This window comes from Enoplosus armatus, chromosome 13 (assembly GCF_043641665.1).
Source record: "Enoplosus armatus isolate fEnoArm2 chromosome 13, fEnoArm2.hap1, whole genome shotgun sequence".
Classification (NCBI taxonomy): Eukaryota; Metazoa; Chordata; class Actinopteri; order Centrarchiformes; family Enoplosidae; genus Enoplosus; species Enoplosus armatus.
This window is the reverse complement of record NC_092192.1, coordinates 22,136,934-22,156,988: the sequence shown is the minus strand read 5'-3', so window position 1 is coordinate 22,156,988 and position 20,055 is coordinate 22,136,934. Positions and strand designations below refer to the sequence as shown.

At 43.2% G+C, this 20,055-nt stretch overlaps 1 protein-coding gene across 1 annotated transcript; it reads right to left on the bottom strand.

Moving 5' to 3' along the window:
* Positions 1 to 5,629: 5,629 nt before the first annotated feature.
* cfap58 (cilia and flagella associated protein 58) lies at positions 5,630 to 16,790 on the bottom strand. Its single transcript, XM_070917716.1, has 18 exons — positions 16,785 to 16,790; positions 16,085 to 16,354; positions 15,802 to 15,950; positions 15,552 to 15,702; positions 11,635 to 11,829; positions 11,039 to 11,176; positions 9,955 to 10,114; positions 9,478 to 9,560; positions 9,188 to 9,379; positions 8,918 to 9,079; positions 8,437 to 8,583; positions 8,110 to 8,250; positions 7,810 to 8,033; positions 7,433 to 7,541; positions 7,135 to 7,239; positions 6,616 to 6,735; positions 5,927 to 6,051; positions 5,630 to 5,803 (listed from the first exon to the last, which is right to left on the bottom strand). The coding sequence occupies exons 1-18, from the start codon at positions 16,788 to 16,790 to the stop codon at positions 5,692 to 5,694; spliced, it is 2,589 nt and encodes an 862-aa protein (XP_070773817.1). The 3' UTR covers positions 5,630 to 5,691.
* Positions 16,791 to 20,055: the final 3,265 nt, after the last annotated feature.

Genomic DNA, 20,055 nt, shown 5'->3' with positions numbered 1-20,055 from the left:
TGCAATCTGTGACCTCCCGTCTAAAAGCCATCGGCCGCAGTGCAAGAGTACACACACACACACACACACACACACGCTGACGTAACAGTTTGCATGTTATTATCACATCCCTGGCTGGGAAATATAATAATATGGCTATCTTTGAAGTCTGGAACATCCAGGCTCTCAGATATGAGCAGATCTGACAGATTAAGCTTTTTTCACAGCCTGACGGGTTTGAGGGAATTGAGAAAATAAGCAGTCACACTGTCCGTGAAGCACCCATTTAAACATTTAAAATGTATGTGTGACTCCCCTCATAATAAACGCTTGATAAAACATTTTGGGTGCACTCCGAGCTGGTGATTAGGACAAAACTGAAAGATCGCCAGTTTAAAAAAAAAAAGTGCTTTTGTCCTGCCAAAATAGATACCGTAATTTTAGAAATTGGCAAGCAAGACACAGCAGGTTGAAGACAAAGAGAGAAGCTGCAGACGAATTCACTGGACACATGACGTCAGCACACAGGAGGTGCTGTGCCTACCTGTACACTGTAAAATAAAATAAATAAAACCTCATATCACAGAACACACTGTACTCACTACATGTCTAAAAACGAACACACACACACACACACACACACACACACACGGGCATGGACAGGCCTTATGTGTAACACGCGTTTCATCGTCGTCAGTGAAACATCATTTTGGATTCATCATGACCGACTGGCCAACAAACACCAACTTCAGTTTCTGTAAGCAGCTGCTTCTTTCCCTGCACAAAAGGGGGGGGGGGGGGGGTGGCCTGTCAGAGGCCTCCCATTACTACGGCAACATAGCTGACACAGCCCAGCATTGCACAGGCGCTGGTTGCCATGGTTATGCCGTAATTGTACTGGCAAAGGAATTACTCCACAAGCAACAGAGAGGGATGAGAAAGGGAGAGGTCTCACTTTTTAGACCTTTTCAACGGCTGTAAACACCACCACAGTGCGGGCTGGTGGTGGGACACAGTACATGGCCTGATTTTGATGATTTTATCTTAACAAGAGCAAATCATACATAAGCAACGAGCACTGCAAATCTGTAGAAACTGGCATTTTTGTGATTTGCGCCAGCATGCTTGGTATGGAAGTGGCCGTAGTGCACCTTGATAGAAAGAAAGTAGCTGCACATTCCAGTATGCTTACAACACATTATCATGTGAATATTTGTAGTCATTAAACAGCGACACCTGTGAAGTTATAATTGGATGGTTGATTCAGATTCAGTGTGTGTTCAGGTGTGATTCCACTCGAACACTTGAGCAGATGAGTTCACTGATTAGCACACCTTCAACCTGATAATGAGCTTCGACGAAATCTAAACAAATGGGATCTGTAGCTGGGGTCCCAGAAGGCCCCTTTGCCCTGAATTCAGTCTTTAAGGAAATTCTTCCTGCATACAAACCCCACAGTTTGTAGGACTGGAAGACCCAGTCTGCAACTATGGCTTTACCTCAGACTACAAACATGTCCTTCTGTTCAGAATCAGAATCAGAATCAGAATCAGAATCAGAAACTGTTTATTGCCAAGTAACATACATTACAAGGAATTTGCTGTGGTCTGAAGGTGCTATTGTTTTGATAACAAATAAGTAGAATATAAAAGCTAAAATAACAATAAGAATAAAAATAAAAATAAGATAAGATAGACCGAGGCAGCCATCCGCGGCGCCATCTTGGAATCTTGTATGGAGGCCACACTACAGGAATGACACTGACAATGACGGCCAATTAATTGATCAACATGAGATGCTGATAATAGGTAGACTCTGTAGCTCATGCAATATATACATATACATGTATATATATATTACTACCTGTTTATAAGCTTGTTTAACAATCACAGTATATTTATGTTTATACCTGCATACATAAATAAATATACAAAGGACATACATAATACATTGATATACTTAATAGTTTTAGATAACAAAAATGTAAATATGAAAATACATCTTTTCATCCATGTATTTCAAAATTATAGCAGGAGACGAGATGTATATTTGTTTTGTCTAATCAGTCTATATTTTGCTGACATCTAGTGGTGATTACAGGGACATCATGTAAATAACCTGTGAGGGTGATCACCACATAAAATCACATAATATCTCACTTTATGTAGCGTATGAACAAATGAATGGAATCTATAAGTATATTTAGAAATGTTTAATCTATTACTTAAGCCTGCTGAGACAAACCGATATTGATCCTATTTTTTCTAATGAAAACAGATGACAGTTCTGATGTAGACAATTCTTCCCATCTTTTTTTTTGTACAAAATCTGTGCAGTTTTGTCTTAAATATCAGACACGACAAAGCCACTAAAATATACACAATCACTTCATTAGATCTCTTGAGTAAATACACTGCAGTCAAAAGGTTTCTGAACAGCATATATTTTATTTTAGAAAGTTTATTCACAGAGCACCTTTCTGATGCAATCCTTTTAAAGTGCTTTACAAGTTCATAAAAACAAAGCAAATAACAAACTTTGCACACTTAGACAGCTAAAAACGCATACGTGACAGGCCAGTGCAACCAAACGTCTAAAGAAGACGACGGCAAGCTGTGGTCACATGACCCTCTAGTCCTGTCTTTATAGGATGGTGTCGAAGATTCATGACAAGTCAGCATTTAGTACAGTAGATCACAATCTATCAGCGGAGTCCAGAGGGAAACTGCAGCACAAATGCTTTTTACAGACTTGCAGTTGTTGGCTGAGTCAGTAAACAGTTGAGCAAAATTTTCTTTTGGGAGTGGACAACTGGCAGAATAGAGTGTTAAGCAACACCTTTCATCAACCTGGCACTGGAGAGAACTCTATGGGGAAACATAAGTGCGAGGGATCAATACACTTTCTTTTGACCGACTGTGCAGCATGTTCTGTTAAGCTGAAGAAATGGAACTGAAGAGCAGGGTTTATTCCCTTACAATGAGTGGTTAACTGGTCAAATGAAGGAGCAGCTCAACCCCAACAGATTTGTGCTGGTGCAGTGACCTTGGAACCTGGGGCTTTGAAGACTTAAATCTCCCTCTATCGTCTGTATTCGAACGGGCAGTATGATGAATCAAAGCTGTATGTTTCAGTTGACACCTTCAGCAGAGCAAACAGTAGTGACCAACAACCTCTATGAATATTATCGACACAATCCTGACAGTGCTTACCTGCAGTGGAAGAGTGCAGCCAGGTGCAGGCGTGTATAGTTATGACGGAGTTTCATCAGGGTCATGACAATTTGGTCTTCAAGAATGAGTTCTTTGGGTCTCCAGCCAGCGTGGGATGTGATGGAATCCTGAAACCGAGCAACATACTCACACACACCACACTGAAGGCATATTTATCTGGCAAGCCGGTCTCCATCCGAATAACACTGTCACTCAGCTGAGAGGCAGAATACATGTCCCGGCAGAAACTCTGCTCATCCTTGATAGACCTCAACTCTGCTGTGGACTGCTCTAGCTGGATCTCGAGCCGAATCCTCTTTCTTCGTTCAGGCTGCAGCTCTTCTTCAACCGTTTTAATACTGGAATGTTCCTCAACATTGTTGGTATGGGGTTGAGGACCCTCTACAGCAGCCTGAGACGGTGGATCTCCTTCCTCCTCTCCGTCCATGGCTAGTGGATCAGTTTCATTCCCAGCAGTGTTTTCCTCACTCTGGCAGTAGGAATGATCTAATGATCTGTTTTGTACAATGCAGACTTCATTTTTGGCTGCAAATAAAAGAGGGACTTTTTTTTATTCCCTGAAGGAAAATGACATCTACAGATGCGGGAGTGGACACTGGGCTGCCTGTCAGCTCCTCTGGGGAAAAAGTTGAAGATATACAATATTAGCTTCATGGAAGTTAGACCCTCGCACATAAGTGCACACATACATAATTCTGCAATACCCAAGTGCTCAAATGTTAGCAGTGTTTCCCATACATAGGCTGTACTTGGGTGGAATCCGAATTCAAATTTCCTTTCAATAAAGACGCGTAATTGTCATTTTATAATGCACACAGGCAAGCGGAACTTCAAAATAGTTTATTCATCTCGACTACTGGCACGCGTGGAACAGAGATTCCAGAGCGCGAGTTTTACCCGGAACGTCTTGGCAGCGCACCAGTTGTAGTCTTATCAGTTGTATCATGCTAGCCGGCCCACACATTTTCTATTGTAATCTCTTCTTATTTTACACACATGCAATGACTTCTTCTCTTTGAGTTTGTGCTGCTAAGGAGTAGCTCATCTCAAACTGTCGAACTGCGTCATGTGGCCGTCAACATGAACGTTAGCGTTGCTTCAAAGCACTACGCGTCATTCATTACAGATTCACCGTGACTATGTAGCGCCAGTAAGTGTGGAAATCATTAAAACGTGAGCTTACCTTATGGCACGAACCCAGCGTCTTCACTGGACAACATTGGCCGGGAAACGATAAAATGAGCAACTTCGATTCGACGACTTGTGGTTGCATCCCAGGGCAAACCAAAAAAAAACATTGGCTAGCCATGTAGATTAGCTAGCTACGAGGAACTAAGTAGAAAAGTAGTACAAAGTAGAAACAACTATTAATGTTGTTTTAGAATTTGTAACACTGCAATTGGAAAATACTAACGTTATCACAAGTTGGAATTACTTCACAAACTGAAGAGGAGTTTCCGTGTTCGCCGTGAAAACGTTTAATGTCCGCGACAAGCTCTGTAGTTCATTTAGCCACTTGTTAGCAACCGCCTTTTTTTTTTTAAAGACACGTAAAAGCTTCAAAATTCACGAGTGGGGATATCTACGTTTTTTATATCGCAGCAAAATGTGAAACTCTCTTAAGCGTGTCTTCCCCACAGACCTTATTTCAGGCACCTAACCAAAACCCCATTCAACAAACCAATTGACGTCGAGACGAGGGAACCGGAAGTGTAAAAATGCTAATTGATTTCCGGGTTTTAGGACTCATTCTTGCAGCACTACATTAAACGAGTCATGTGGAATTTGTTGGGAGGCAACATGTCCATATTTGTTATGGTTACATTTCATGTAGCTGGATATTGATGTTCTTCCATGTTGCTGTTTAAAAGGTTGCTTTCAACCTTCCAAAGCCTAGATTAGGATCTCAAGGGATATGGAGATTCCTTGAATGTTTCACAAAACGATTGGTTGATCAGCCGCATATGTGATTGGAGCCAATCATATATGCTATTGATGGCCAATTCTACATTCTGTTTGTACCATGGCTGTTTGATGAAAACACACAGTGTGTCAACACATTAGTACTTGCTCTTAACACGTTTTGCAGTTTCCACTTGTGATGTACAGTCATCTGTAGTCTAGTCGGAATGAGAGAAAGGTATGAATACCTGATCGCTGAACATAGTGCGAGGCAACAAAACAATGTTCTCAGCTTGAAAGAACACGAACATGGTAGGGACTTGATGTGTTGCTCAAGATTCATATGCTGATCTCCTACAATGTGATTTAGTATGGACTTAAATGATTAAATTATCTTTATTATAGTGATACATATCATCCATCTACATTGTGAAAGTCTTTTTAAGAGAGGTCATGATTGCTTAATGGTAAAATACAGGGTGTTTGATGATGTCAGATTATTATAATAGATTTTTTTCCCCCTTTCAAATGATATAAAATGTCAGACGGATTATAAAATATTCCCTTATAATGGCCATTATCTTCTCACGGGGTTGTCGATCCTGAAGCCTCCTCCGGTGAAATGGGGTTTGCTGCTCAGCTGGGGCAGCGGTTCCAGCTGCTCCACCTTGGTCTTGGTTCTCTGCTCACTGACGAGACACACAGAGTTCCAGGACATCAGAGAGTGAACGGAGCAGTCGCTAATTGCTGCAGTGCACGTGTTTCCTGCATGAAATAAATTGTGCATGTTGTGCCCGCCAATGATGCCTCACCTGTGAAGCTTTTTCTGAAAGAGGTACTTCTTCTTCATGTTTGCCAGCTCATTGGCTAAGCTTTGATTCTCACTTTTGTACTCGTTCATCTTTGAGTCGAGCATTCTCAGCTCCGCTATCAACGTCTGTGGAATCAGAGAAAAAACATTTTGTCACAGAATACAAAGAAACATTACATACATGGACAGTTAAATAGGGAGTTGTATTAGTGAAGATATTTGACTTTGAAAAAACTGAAAGGACAAACTGTCTTCAATGGTCTTTCAGTGTATCTGCCAACGAACTGACACAGATCTGAGTTAAGTTTGGCACTTTTCCTTGCAGTATACTGTATTATGGCTAACTTGTTCTACATAATCAAAATCATTCCACTGATATTTGATGAGAAGCCTTCGTCCGAACCATATTGAGGCCTACATTCTGATGGGTAGAACTTTAATGGAATGATTTTCATTTGGTAGAACAAGTAAAAATGGTACATTTACATAGTGAGTAAGAATTTGACAATACTGTCAAGTTTTGAATTGACACAGAGGATTATGACGGACAGAGAAAGAAACAGTTGACGTGGGGAAACCAGAATCCGATGGGTTCAAATAAGAAAACATGAAGGAGTGGAATACAACAAGAAAAACAGAAAATGAAGAGATATATGCTTTGACTGGCAAGAAAAGGATGTGCGGGGGGACCTTGAGCTTTTTAGTTCTCTCTCTAATGGTCCACTGGCACTGCTGGAGCTGCTCGGCCGCCTCAGGACCCGGCTGCCGGGCCAGAATGTGTTTCAGCTCCACATATAGCTTCTCCTTTTCCTTGACAGGGGAAATAGACGGAGAGAAAATACAGAGAGGGAGAATGAGCGAGTGGGCCAACGGGCTGTATAACTCAAAATATCTATTCCCATTATTACATTTAGGAAGGAAAAGGCGCCGAATCACATTCATGTTCCTGCTGTTACAGACGAACACTTTGAAGTCCTACTGTAACTAGATCTGTGATCTGCTTTTGTGGGCTTAAAGCCAGTATGTGTTTGCAGCATCTAAGCAGTCGTCAGCTGCAGTGTCAATACTTGAATACAGTGACATAGGTAATGGTTTACTGACCAGCTCCTTTTTGAAGAAGTCACATCGCTCCCTCACAAGGATAAGACTAATGAATCCAAAGAGGCGTGTAAAGTGAGTGTGCGTGCTTGTGTGTAATGCTTACTTTACCTGTAATAGGAGTTCGCGTTCCTCAAGCTCTTGGGTCTTGGTGATCAGCCGCTTTTGTAAGGACTGAATCTTCTGGATGAGTTCGTACTTGCCGGGGTCACTGCCCTGCAGCAGAGAGTCATTCCCAAAATGTTAATGGCCCAACCTTTTCCCCTTTGAATAAAGAGGTTTGCTCTGCTTGAAGTGTGCGAGCGGTCCTTCACATAAACTAAAAATGAAAAAATGTTCACGACGCTGCGAGGCAGAGAAAACCAAACACAATAGGCTAGGGCTAATCAAGCTAATCCTAGTCTGTCACCTCCAGGCGTCTCCATCGGTGAATGTTGATGGGCTTCAGCTGCTCCTCCAGGACGCTGTTCCTCGTCCTCTCTCTGAGCAGCTCCCTCTGCAGGTGGAACAGCTCCCGCCTAACCCAACACAACAACGCAGCGCTATTTCACACAGTTCTCACATACAACACTGTTTCTACAATGAATGTACTAAATTTGCCCCATAGTTCACTGGAAGGCAATTTCAGTCAGATGTAGAGAAAGAAGCAAAAACAATAGGCTACTTGTCCTTTGGCTGGTTAAGTGACTATAGCTTGACTGGAGTCTCAAAGATAATGCAGAAAGCTTTCTTAGAGCAATTCACTGTCTTTGTTCAAACTCTCCCAGGCCCTCTCCCCTCTCCTACCTCAGGTCCTCGGTGTTGGGTACAGTCTTGTCCAGGATGCTCTTCTTGCGCTGGAGCCTCTTGATCTCCAGCTTGAGCAGGCGGATGTCCTCCATCAGTTGGTTGTAATGAAAGTCCCCCTTGCTCAGGATGGACTGCTGGATCCTGATCTTCTCACACAGCAACGCGCGCTCATCGTTGCGGCGTAGCAGCTGTTTGCCCAGGCTGTCCCGCTCTCTGATCACCTTCAGAAGAGAAGAAGTCTCGGTTCGTGGTTCTCTTTCTCTGCTCGATCTTATCCGCCTCCTTCTCTTTCTTTACCTGTTCCAGCTGCTTCTTCTGTTGTATCTGCTCAGCGTCAGCGTCGGCGATAACCTTCTGCAGTTTCTGCAGCTCTGCTCTCTGACTGTCAACACGCTGCTTTGTTTCTTCAAGCTGGAGCTTCATCATCTGCAGCTCCCCCTGCAGCAGGACACGGAGATGGGTGAACACATGCAAACAAAGAACAAATTAGGCATGAAAGGAAATGTATAGTAAAAGTAGGTTGGTTACCAGTGCTACTTGCCCAGGCAACTTTCAACAAATGAAATGTACCTACTGCTCACACATGGGGGCACATTTTACATTCAAAACCACACCCAACAGTACCTTGAGGGCCTCGTTATCCTTCTCTAAGCGCCTGTGTTCCTGCTGATCCTTGGCAAGGGCCAGCTCCTTCCCAGTGATCTCATCTCTCAGTCGGGTGACCTGGTTGTTCATGGTCTTCGTCTTCCTCTTCATCTCTGCAATCTCTTCCTGAGGCAGAGAGACAGATGGTGGAAGGAGGGAAAGGAGGGAAGGGGGGAAAAAAAGGAAAAGAGACTTATATAAACTACATATTATATAACGAGCGCAACCGGTGGTCAAAACGTACGAACTACAGAAATCAATGGCAAAACATTATCCTCAATCCAAATCCGTACTGCAATATGTTCTTTCAAGACATCTCACAGCCATAACTTTACTTCATTTCCTACTGGTGTAATGCACACTGGCAGGCCGCAGCTGCCTTACTGGATAAATTGTTAGCTGGATAGTTAGCTAACAAACTGAAGATCAGCTCTGGGTGACAAGAGCACCTCATTCGTACCTGGGCCTCGATGAGGTTTTTGCTGTAGACGTTTCTCTCAGACACGACAGACTCCAGCTGGTTCTCTTGCTGTTTGAGCTTGCACTCTGCCTCGGTGACCTTCTTCCTCCAGTCAAATATCTCCATCTCTCTTACTTCAACGTCGCTCATCTTTTGTTGCACCTGTGGAAGGGAGAAACGCCCCCCTCAGAAACCTTCCCAACCATGTGACAATAAATAACTTAAAATCATCTTGTAGTGCGATAAGCCAGCTCTTCTGCATGAACCTGCCTTCTGCATGAGGTTGCTGGTCTCGTTGATGTAGCGGTCGCGTTCTTTTTCCAGCTGCTGGATGATCTTGCGCTGCTTCTGGGCCTCCTGGCAGTAGCCGTTGATCTCGTGCTCCAGGGTCTTCTTGTCCTGCTCAAGGAGCTTCACAAGGTTCTGCTGTTTCTCGGTCGACTGTGCCGCTTTGATCATGTTCTGTTGAATGGGGTCACAGGAACATGAGTAAATATATATACATAGTTTTTGTATTTCTAGTTAGTTGAGAAGCAGGAACTGCATTCTATCATTTCTACCTTATTTAAAATGTCTCTCTCTCGGATCAGCTCGTCTATGGCTTTCCTGTCAGCTTCAACTTGCTTTTGGGAAGATTCAAGATCTGCGGAGGGAGAAATAAGGGTCTGTGTGTGGACAAATCTGGAGATGTGGTCTGTATATTATGCTAAATATCATTAAATTGGAGGTTGGGATTGAGGGACGCAGTGGTTTGGTTTATGGGAAAGGCGAAATTCTCTGCAGTTGTATTCACAGCATGATGTAACACAGTCGTTCAACATGCATGCTTATGTGGCATATTCAAGCATAATGACTGTTACGAATATAAACAATATTTTTATTATTGGCTAATTGTCTGTAATCATTAGGATGAACGTTTAGGTTTCATCATCTCATGTGAGACTTCAAAACTCATTTCAGCTTGAGACTGATGAGCTCACAGGGACCAAGATGGGGCAGCGCCGAGGGAGAGAAAGACTGGGAACAAGCTGCCGCACCTTTCTCCAGACCAGCGATCTGAGCTTTCAGCGTCTCTCTCTGCACATCCACATCGGCTTTCTGATCCTCCATCTGGTGGAACTTCTTCTGGATGGCTTCTCTCATCTTGGTTTGTTTGGCGATCTCCTGGCGCATCTGACTCACCTCCTCTTCTCTCATCTGACAGGTGGGAGGGGAGGAGTTGGATGAAGCATTACACAGGAGGTAGCGAGGAGGGGAAAGGGTTTTGAAAAGGGGAGAGAAGACAGAAGATGTTACTATGTGCCGAGTGCTATCACTCAAAATTGGGTCTGTCTCTCTGACCACAGCCCTCACACATAAATAATATAAATAAAATAAATAAAATAATAAGCCTTTTCTCTTTGTTGCTGTCTTTGCTCTCTGGAAGTAGGATACAGTTTAAAGCATAGTAGACCTGTTTCTGGGTGGCTCATTACATGAGGCAGTGCCCCCTTGTGGTTCAGTAGGACAGAATCATATCATCCATTATCAGGTATCCTCCACTACTGCAGATCTGAGACAATCCTGAGAAAAACGCTAGTCCTATGACTTCTGTTTAAATAATATAATTATTTGTCAACAAATAAGAGTAATGCCTACGTCGCGTTACCTCTCCTCTGATTCTGTCACTGTGTGCTGCATGTTAAATAATAATACTCTAATCTACTGTGTGTAGCCTATGAAAGATCAGAGAGGAGTGACTGAGTAAATCTAGGTTTACACTAAGCATGAATGACACACTGTGTGTGGTATCACAGTAATAAATATGGGTGCAGTAAAACTGCCAACCCAACTGATTTTTATTTCACCACACTACTTCGGTGTGCACAATTCTGATCCAAAGGAAGAGTATCGTTAGGAAAATGTCAAATATTATTCCTTCTTGTCTCAAAAAAGTAAAAACAAATATTGCTCTGACCTTTATTCCAAACGAGGTTCTCGCCCTAGCAACCTGCCTACCTAAGGATGAGTGGAAAAGCAGCTCTCATAACTCCATGTTGTGTCATCAACAATGTGAACTGCTGTGTACAGATATACTGTATATGTTCATTTGTGTACGTGTGTCAGTGGACCAACGTGTACCTTGAGCTCATTTGCGCTCTGCTGATTTTCCAAGGAGAGACGCTCTGTGACTGCTGCGAGCTGCTCACACTCCTGCTGCAGCTTGGCGTTCTTCAGCTGCACCTGCTCCAGCTCCTTGGTGGATCGCTCATTCAAGATCTGTCGCACCCAGGGAAGGGATAGAGGTGTGGGAGGACAATCATGCTTTATTAACCACGCAATTCCACATAGACTGGTTTTACAATTGACCTTATTGAATACAGTTGACCACCCTTAATGAAAAAAGATGCACTGACAATAATATACATAGAGGTTTTTATACATATATAATATATGCAATTCAATCCCAAAGCAAAGCTTAGCAATAAAGGCAACTGTTGTGAACACTTGATGCAGTATAACACACTCTCAGAGAGGTGTTCATTTAACTCTATGATTACTTCAAGGACCAATTTATCCTGGTGTACTCCAAGTTGTTTTGCTCACCTTAGGGGTAGAGGTACACAGTATCTAACGTAACCTTTACTAATTTTAATTAAAGAAAATAATGATCTATATTTTAAACTAAGATGCTACATATTATAGCAGTAGGTTTCCCAAACAGTACCATTGCTCACCTTGAGCTCTTTCAGCTGCTGCTCCAGTCTCTGCTGCTCCTCTTTGGCCCTTTGGCCCTGCAAATTCAGAGCTTTGATGTCCCCCATCTTGGCCTCCATGTCAGTGTGCAGCTGCTTCACCTCCTTGTCCAGCTTTTCCTTCAACCTCATCTCCCGGGAAATCTCGTTCTGCTGCACCTGGAGCTCCTGCTGGAGCTGGATTTAGACCACACAGAGCAGCAAGAAGTTGGCATCACCTCCTCTCTCTTACTTACTGTATCTAGGGCTGACGTGCTGACGTAATGCGGTAAGCGTATTGCTTCACTTCCGGTTTCCGTGTCACTGGTAGCGTTAGTGTTTGGCTGCTCTAAGCTCAAACAAGTTATATTTGTTTGTTATATGTTTCATTACAGTACACCACTTAAACGTACACTAGTTCTGCTTAGCACTGATAGTTCTCTCCTTCTTTTAGCGACTTTTTTTTTTGTTTTTGTTGCTAACCTCACAGTTTACACACTACTCTGTCTGTTACATTAGCTTAGCAGCTAGCGATGGCGTCTCACTCTCCTGCTCGGCGTGTCAGGTGTTTAGTTATTCCCCCGCCTCCTTTAGCGATAATGGTAAATGTAATAAATGTAGCTTATTTAGCGTGCTGGAGGCGAGGCCGACCCAGTGTAGCTCCTGCTAGCCGTCCCCCGACAGTTCCCGAGCAGCCGGGAAGCCAGGGAGGCTGGTTTACTATCCGAAGGAAGCATAGCCCTCAGCAGAAGCCCACGGTTCACCACCAGCCACTTCATGTTTCTAACAGGTTCTCCCCGCTCAGCGACACACCCGCTGAGAAGCAGATTCTGGTAATTGGAAGCTCCATAGTCAGAAACGTGAGGTTAGCGACACCAGCGACCATAGTGAAATATGTTCCTGGGGCCAGAGCGACACTGAATCAAATGTAAAACTGCTGGCTAAGGATAAGCGTAAATAGGTCACAAAAATGAACGTGAAGTCGGTGTGTAATGACTGTCGAGGTGGTGTCCACCAAACGATGTGGGCTTGGTAGAGAATTGGCGGACTTTCTGGAGGAGACCTGGTCTGATGAGGAGAGACGGCATTCATCCCACTTTGGATGGAGCGGCTCTCATATCTAGAAATCTGACCGACTTCATTAGTGAACCAAAACCGTGACAACCCAGAGTCCAGACCAGGAGGTCCCAAATGGACGATCTTGTTGACAGTGCCGCAGGCTCAATGCGATTGACACTTGACTCTATTGCCCCTCTAAAAAAGAAGATAATAAAACAAAGAAAGTCAGCTCCATGGTATAACACCCAAACCCGCAAATTAAAGCAAACAGTGCAGAAACTTGAAAGGATCCACCAAACTGGAGGAATCACGTTTAATTTGGCAAGATAGTCTTAGAACTTATAGGAAGGCCCTCTGTAAAGCCAGAGCAGCCTATTACTCATCATTAGAAGAGAACAAGAACAACCCCAGGTTTCTCTTCAGCACTGTAGCCAGGCTGACAGAGAGTCACAGCTCTATGGAGCCATGTATTCCTATAACCCTCAGCAGTAATGACTTCATGAGCTTCTGATACAATTCTAACTATTATAGACAGAACTGATCACCTTTGAATTCGACACCATTGACCATCACATCCTATTACAGAGACTGGAACATTTAATTGGCATCAAAGGAACCGCACTAAGCTGGTTTAAGTCGTATTTATCCGATCGATCTCAGTTTGTACATGTTAATGATGAATCCTCCATGTACGCCAAAGTCAGGCATGGAGTTCCACAAGGTTCTGTGCTTGGACCAATACTATTCACCTTATATATGCTTCCTTTAGGGGATATCATTAGAAAACACTCCATACATTTTCATTGCTATGCGGATGATACCCAGCTATATTTATCGATCAAGCCGGAAGAACCTCATCAGTTAGCCAAGCTCCAAGCATGCCTTAAGGACATAAAGACCTGGATGACCTGCAATCATCTGATGTTGAACTCGGACTAGACAGAAGTTATTGTTCTTGGCCCTGAACACCTCAGAAACACAGTATCTAAGGATATTGTTACCCTAGATGGCATTGCCCTGGCCCCCAGCGCCACCGTGAGGAATCTCGGAGTTGTCTTTGATCAGGACATGTCCTTTAACTCTCACGTAAAACAAACTTCAAGGACTGCCTTCTTTCACCTCCGTAACATTGCACAAATCAGGAAGATCCTGTCTCAAACAGATGCAGAAAAAAATAGTCCATGCATTTGTCATGTCTAGGCTGGATTATTGCAATTCCTTATTATCAGGCTGTCCCAATAAGTCCCTGAGGACTCTCCAGCTGATCCAGAATGCAGCGGCACGTGTACCGACAGGAACCAGGAAAAGAGATCATATTTGTCCTGTATTAGCTTCGCTGCACTGGCTCCCTGTAAAATCTAGAATAGAGTTAAAATCCTTCTCTTGTCTTACAAAGCTCTTACTGGTCAGGCATCTTCATATCTTAAAGAGCTCATAGTACCCTATTACCCCACTAGAGCACTGCGCTCCCAGAATGCAGGGTTGCTTGTGGTTCCTAGAATCTCCAAAAGACTAACAGGAGCCAGAGCCTTCAGCTGTCAACCTCCTCTCCTAAGGAATCGGCTCCCAGTTTGGGTCCGGGAGGCAGACACACTCTCTACTTTTAAGAGTAGGCTTAAAACTTTGCTTTTTGATAACACTTATAGTTAGGGGGCTGGCTCAGGCCTGCCTGGACCAGCCCCCTAGTTATGCTGCTATAGGCCTAGACTGCTGGGGGACTTCCAATGATGCACCAAGCTTTCCTCCTCTCCCTCTCCATCTTTACACATTCATGTCCCTCCAATGCATGTTACTAACTTTATATCTTCCACGGAGTTTCTTTGTGCTTTGTCGTCTCGCAGGTTCCTGTGGATCGTGGTCCTGGTACGCCTGGGTGCTGCTGCCATGGGCCTGCCTGACTCTCATCACTACAGTTATTATGTTTAGTCGTAGTTCTGTTACTATTAAAGCTGTTATTGCTATTATTAATCTCTATTTATAAATCTATTATTACAGCTGTAACTACTATTATCAGTCATATTTCCATTGTTATTATAATTATAGCTGCTATGGCTACTGCTAGTGCTGCCATACATCTCTGCCTGTCTGCTTGTCTGCTTGTCTGCCTGTCTGTCTCTCTCTCTCGCCCTCTCTCTCTCTCTCTCAAACCCAACCGGTCAAAGCAGATGACCCCCCCCACCTAGAGTCTGGTTCTGCTCGAGGCTTCTGCCTCTTAAAAGGAAGTTTTTCCTTGCCACTGTCTCCAAAGTGCTTGTTCATGGTGGGAACTGTTGGGTCTCTGTAATAACATTATAAAGAGTCGGTCTAGACCTGCTCTATTTGTAAAGTGTCATGAGATGACTTTTGTTGTGATTTGGCACTATATGAATAAAATTGAATTGAACTACATTCAATTTAATTTGATTTGTGAGGATCCCCCATTCAAACCCCCTCTCTGGTGCAAAAGAACTGAGTCCTACTGGAACTAGTAAAAGATTCCCCTTCCCAGTTTAGCAAAAAGGCTAGTCGCTCCAAGAGTGTGTTATTGTACTGTTTAAGCCTAACACAATTGAACTACTTGTAACTTTACATGCTTTTGTACTGTGTATACATATGATCATCTGCAGATTCGCTGATGTGGTAAAAAATTGTGCAAAACGTAAGTGGCGTAAGTATAGGTTAAAAATCTGATTTCCCTCTACTTCCCTACATTTGTGTTGATGTTGCATAATCTGGCATAGTTAAGGCACAATTCCCATGAACATAAGCCTTATAAGATATATTGATATATATGTGTCTCTACCAATGATTTGGAATTGTAACATAATCCGAAATACATCAGAGGTCAGCCTGCTGTCTATGAGAACGTGCCACTTATTTACCTGAGAAATATTCTCTAAGGCACTATCTCGTTGGGCCTCTATCTCCTGCTGGGTTGTGGTGGCCTCGTTTAGTTTTTCTCTCAGACCCCCCACAGTTGTCAGCAGCTGAGCCCTCTCTTTAGTCAACTCCTCATTCATTTTTAGTAGATCACTGAAAAAAAACACAAACAGATCACAGTTGGGTCCATCCGCTTTGCTACAGTATCCGCACAACAAATGACTTAGAGGAGGAGGAGGACACACGGCTCACCTCTGCTCCTGGTCCATAGAGAAGCCAGTTTTTTGCTCAGCCATTTTGATTAGGTTGGCAACTTCTTCTTTTAAGTTCCTGATGGTCTCTTTGTCCCTCTTCTCTTTATCATGAGCGGTGTCAACCATTTTCCAAGCTTTATCCAGCTCCTACAGTGAAAGAAAAGGGCATTTTAAGCAAAACCTTGTTGAGTTAATCGAAGGCAAAACAATAAAACATCATCCAAATAATAATAAACAAACAAATACATAAATAAGGCATGCTACAGTAGCTGGCAATATACCCTCTTTAGTGAAGCAATAGTTGTCTCATCTTCCTGGGACAGTTTCAGAGCTGCTGTCACTTTAGTTGAGGTGGACACGATCTCAGCGTTCAGCTCCCTGCATTTGGACATGAGCCTCTTCTCATTCTCTCTGGACTTCTTCAGAGCATGGATGAGCTTCTCGTACTCGACCCGGACCTTGCCCGTGCTCTGGTCCCCGACCAGCTCGTCGAGGACCATCTGGAACTCCTCCAAGGACTCGAACATGTCCTCTCTCGCCGGCCCCGTCTCCTGGAAATACAGCAGAGCCACAGGCTGCGGGTGAAAATGTGTGAAGGCTGGGAGCGAGCTCGACAGGCTAGACCTGGCTCCTAGTCCTGTCCTAATGGGGGGGGGGTTCTATAAATAACAAACAGGTAGGTTATGTGAAAGTTATTACACCTGAAGTTACTTAACTTACTTAACTCTTCGCCTAATGGTCGTTTTCAAGTTTTTTGAAGTTAATACAGACTGCAGAGTAGAGAAATGAACGTTAGCGGACATGCTAACATGCTACGCGGTCTATCAGACGCTAAATTAGCCAAACTTTTGCGTATTTTGCCGACAATAACTTTAAAACGCTTTAACCCGCGTTGTGTTGAATGCATAACGCTGAGTCCACGCCGACGTTAAGCTGCCATGTAAAAGCGTTTGAGACCAAACCCTTGGGAAGAGCACTTACCTCCATTATATACAGTTTTAACTCGTGAAGCCTTTCAGGTAGCGTAGCATCGGTGTGCGTTGCAGCAACAGAGCTGTTGACGTCGGTTGCTCGGCAACCGCTGATCTCGCGATAGAAGGAGCCGCTGGTCCGCAGGGTTGAAGACCTTCTCAAACAATATGCTACACAATAAAGTAACGATGTACATTCAGCTACAATGCTAAATGGAACCCAGTCTCGCAAAGCCCTTCTGCCAAGGATACTCCCCGGAATTCAATCATTCCTATGAAGTCAATTAATTTATTCATTTAATAGGTTTTCCCACATGTGCAGGTAGCTAAGTGGCACAGGACCCACATGTCAGGGGGTCTAAAAGGATAAATACATATATGACATATAAACATACATTTATCAACAGAATGCCATAATAAAGGAAACAGCGCTCACCTGGTAAACAGGTATTTAAGAGGCGACCGGGTCAGTTCAGTTCAATCCCATTCAGAGCTGGGCACTTCCAGTAGAATATCACGGTGACTACCAAGTACTACGTGGGACCCTCACAGTATCATGACTTCTGTGTTCATGGTCTCAAGTGTCTTGGCTCATCATAGTCTATGGGTAACAGGTGCAATGAATAAACAAACATAATGGCTGCGAGCCAGCATGTCATGCGATTGATCACATTGAAAAGGCGTGCATTCCGTTTAGCTGAGCTAGGTGCCTGATATTGTGCACGCTGGCTCTTTGCACTGGTGCACCCTTCATACCTGACCTCATGGTCTTATCTTGACTCATATATCTCCACATTTCCATATCACAAAGTTTCTAAATGGCGTGCCCGATAGACCTTTTCTCTCAAAGGCCCAGGTGTACTTGATAAGATGGATTCTTGTGTTTGAGGTCAGACAGCCTTGCACCTTGTAGATGTACCTGTGGCTTTGGTTCGCCTAAACTAAATGACAACTTTAGGGAACATGATGGACCTAGCTTGCAGTTAGCTCGAAAACAGTGATACGGTCATGTGGCACACAACCCTGTATACTTACCCTCTCCGTCCACTTGATAAGTGACTTTGCAGGCTAACAACATCATGCAACACTTTGTAATAGTGTGGCTTACCTGCAGCACATGGACCTATTCCAAGTGTTTTCACCTCCGCCTGAATTGACTTTGCCTTATCTACACTACTGATTGCATGTATGTCTCAAACTGATTTGAAGTGAATGTGGGTGGGTGCAACTGTTTCCCAAACTACAGAGAGAGATGAGATTCAGCGAGAGCTCTAAAGCTGGTAGGGGTTCAGTCAGGGTCAAATACACAGTCGAAACTTGAAAATTACCATTAGGTTAGGAGTTAAGTAAGTTAAGCATCTCCGTGCTCAAGGAAACAGGAGATACTTGTAAATTTGAGGGTCCAAACGGTGATATTTTCAGTTCATTCCACCCCCTGTTGTCAATACATCACTAATGTGTTTTAAGGAGATGCATTTCATATACATATACGCTTCTGACAAATGCGTCATTTTATTTTGAAATATTTACAATACCGCTACAAATGAGACAGAAGCAAGAGTTTACGGCCATGCTAGCGGCTCTGAGATGCTGCAGTTACGAGCAGCTGTGCTGTGACGTCAGCATGCTAACAATGCTCACGCTGACAATGGGACAAACTGAAATGCCGAGCATGACGGAGCTGGATGAAAAGTCACGTGATCATAGTTAGTATCTAACTTTAGCTTTCACCCAGTTTTTCACTGACTAAATGTTGACGGAGAAACCACGGCCGTGTTTTTTTTATCACATTTACTATAAATCACATTTATCCCACACGCGTCCATTGATTTCCATTCATTGCTGCTCATTTCTTTACCTGAGTGCAGACACGAAATGAATGGAGATCAACAGCTGCCTGAAACAGTGGGGGAAACACTGATATGCTTCTTTGAATAATATGAAAAGTCATCTTAGAAAATTTAAACATTTTAATAAATAAAAACTGATGTAATATACACCATTATGAATATACAACTACAACAAGCATACCAAGACATTTGAAATACAAAAAACTGACAGTTCAATTTAGTTGCTTTAAAAGCTTCAATTTTTAGGAAGAGTGGGGGTGAGCGGGAATTACAATAGCCATACATTCTTTTTAGTGTTTTGTGCCAACAAATATAAAAAGCATAATGAGCACTGACTTCTCAGAGATGGTGAACGTAAAAAAACCCCCCCAAAACTGAGTAGTTACATGTGTGGACTAGAGATTTCCATGAAGAGACATTTTGAGGTACTGAGTTGTCTACGCCTGTAACTAACAGTGAACACACTCGCGCGTTTATTATTTTTCAGAAGGTCATGGTAACAAAACAAAACAAAAAAAAAAAAACACATTAAAATTGAAGTCTGTAACTCAAACCAGTTGTACACATCTCCGGAAGACCGAACAATTAAGAGGAGACGATGAGTTTCAGTTTGTTCTTCTTCCACTTGTATTGCATTTTGTGATAATAAAAAACAAACGAGAGAATCAGCTTCATGTAACTTGTACATGTAAAGAGGCTCCAAAAAGTTGAGTTGAGTGTTCGCAGCTCATACTAAACAGCATGTCTCTGGTCTTCAAACATAGTAACACTACAGGTCCCTTATACGCAACAACCTCCATCTAGTGGTGGGTTTTGCTGTAGTTTGGTTGCAGAAGAATCAGTCCTACTGACTTGAAGGTGAGCGGAGGTCTTAACTTCACTCCCTCCCGTCGCTATTGTTGATGTCCCTTATATACTGTACAATAAAAGGGTACCTGCAGGGGGGAGTTAGTATGTTTCCTTGACCTGATAGAAAGACCATAGAGGGATTTGAATATTGAAGATGAATACCGTATCAAAAGTCATGGTGAGCATATCTGTTCACTCAGCACCAAATGCAATGTGTGGATACTATTTGCAACCACCAATACATTAGACTTTGAAGCACTGGTGAAGTTCAGACCGAAATGAACCACTAAAAACTGTAAACTCAATCCCAAGTAGAAATCATTGTGACGTGTGTGTTCAAACGAATGTCCCATTAAATTTCCTTGCTTTGAGATTTCCTGCTCGAAAATGTTAGTCCTATCCGATCCGTGTATTCCCTGAAACAACAGCAGCTGTCGAACTCCCCCCCCCCCCCCCCCCCTCCCCCCATCTGAACACGCGTGACCGGAGCAGGGTCAAGCAATAACTCACTGGCCGAACGGCAGCCTACAGTACAGTACAGGATTGTGTAGCTACATTTTGTCTGAAGCAAGGAAACACCTA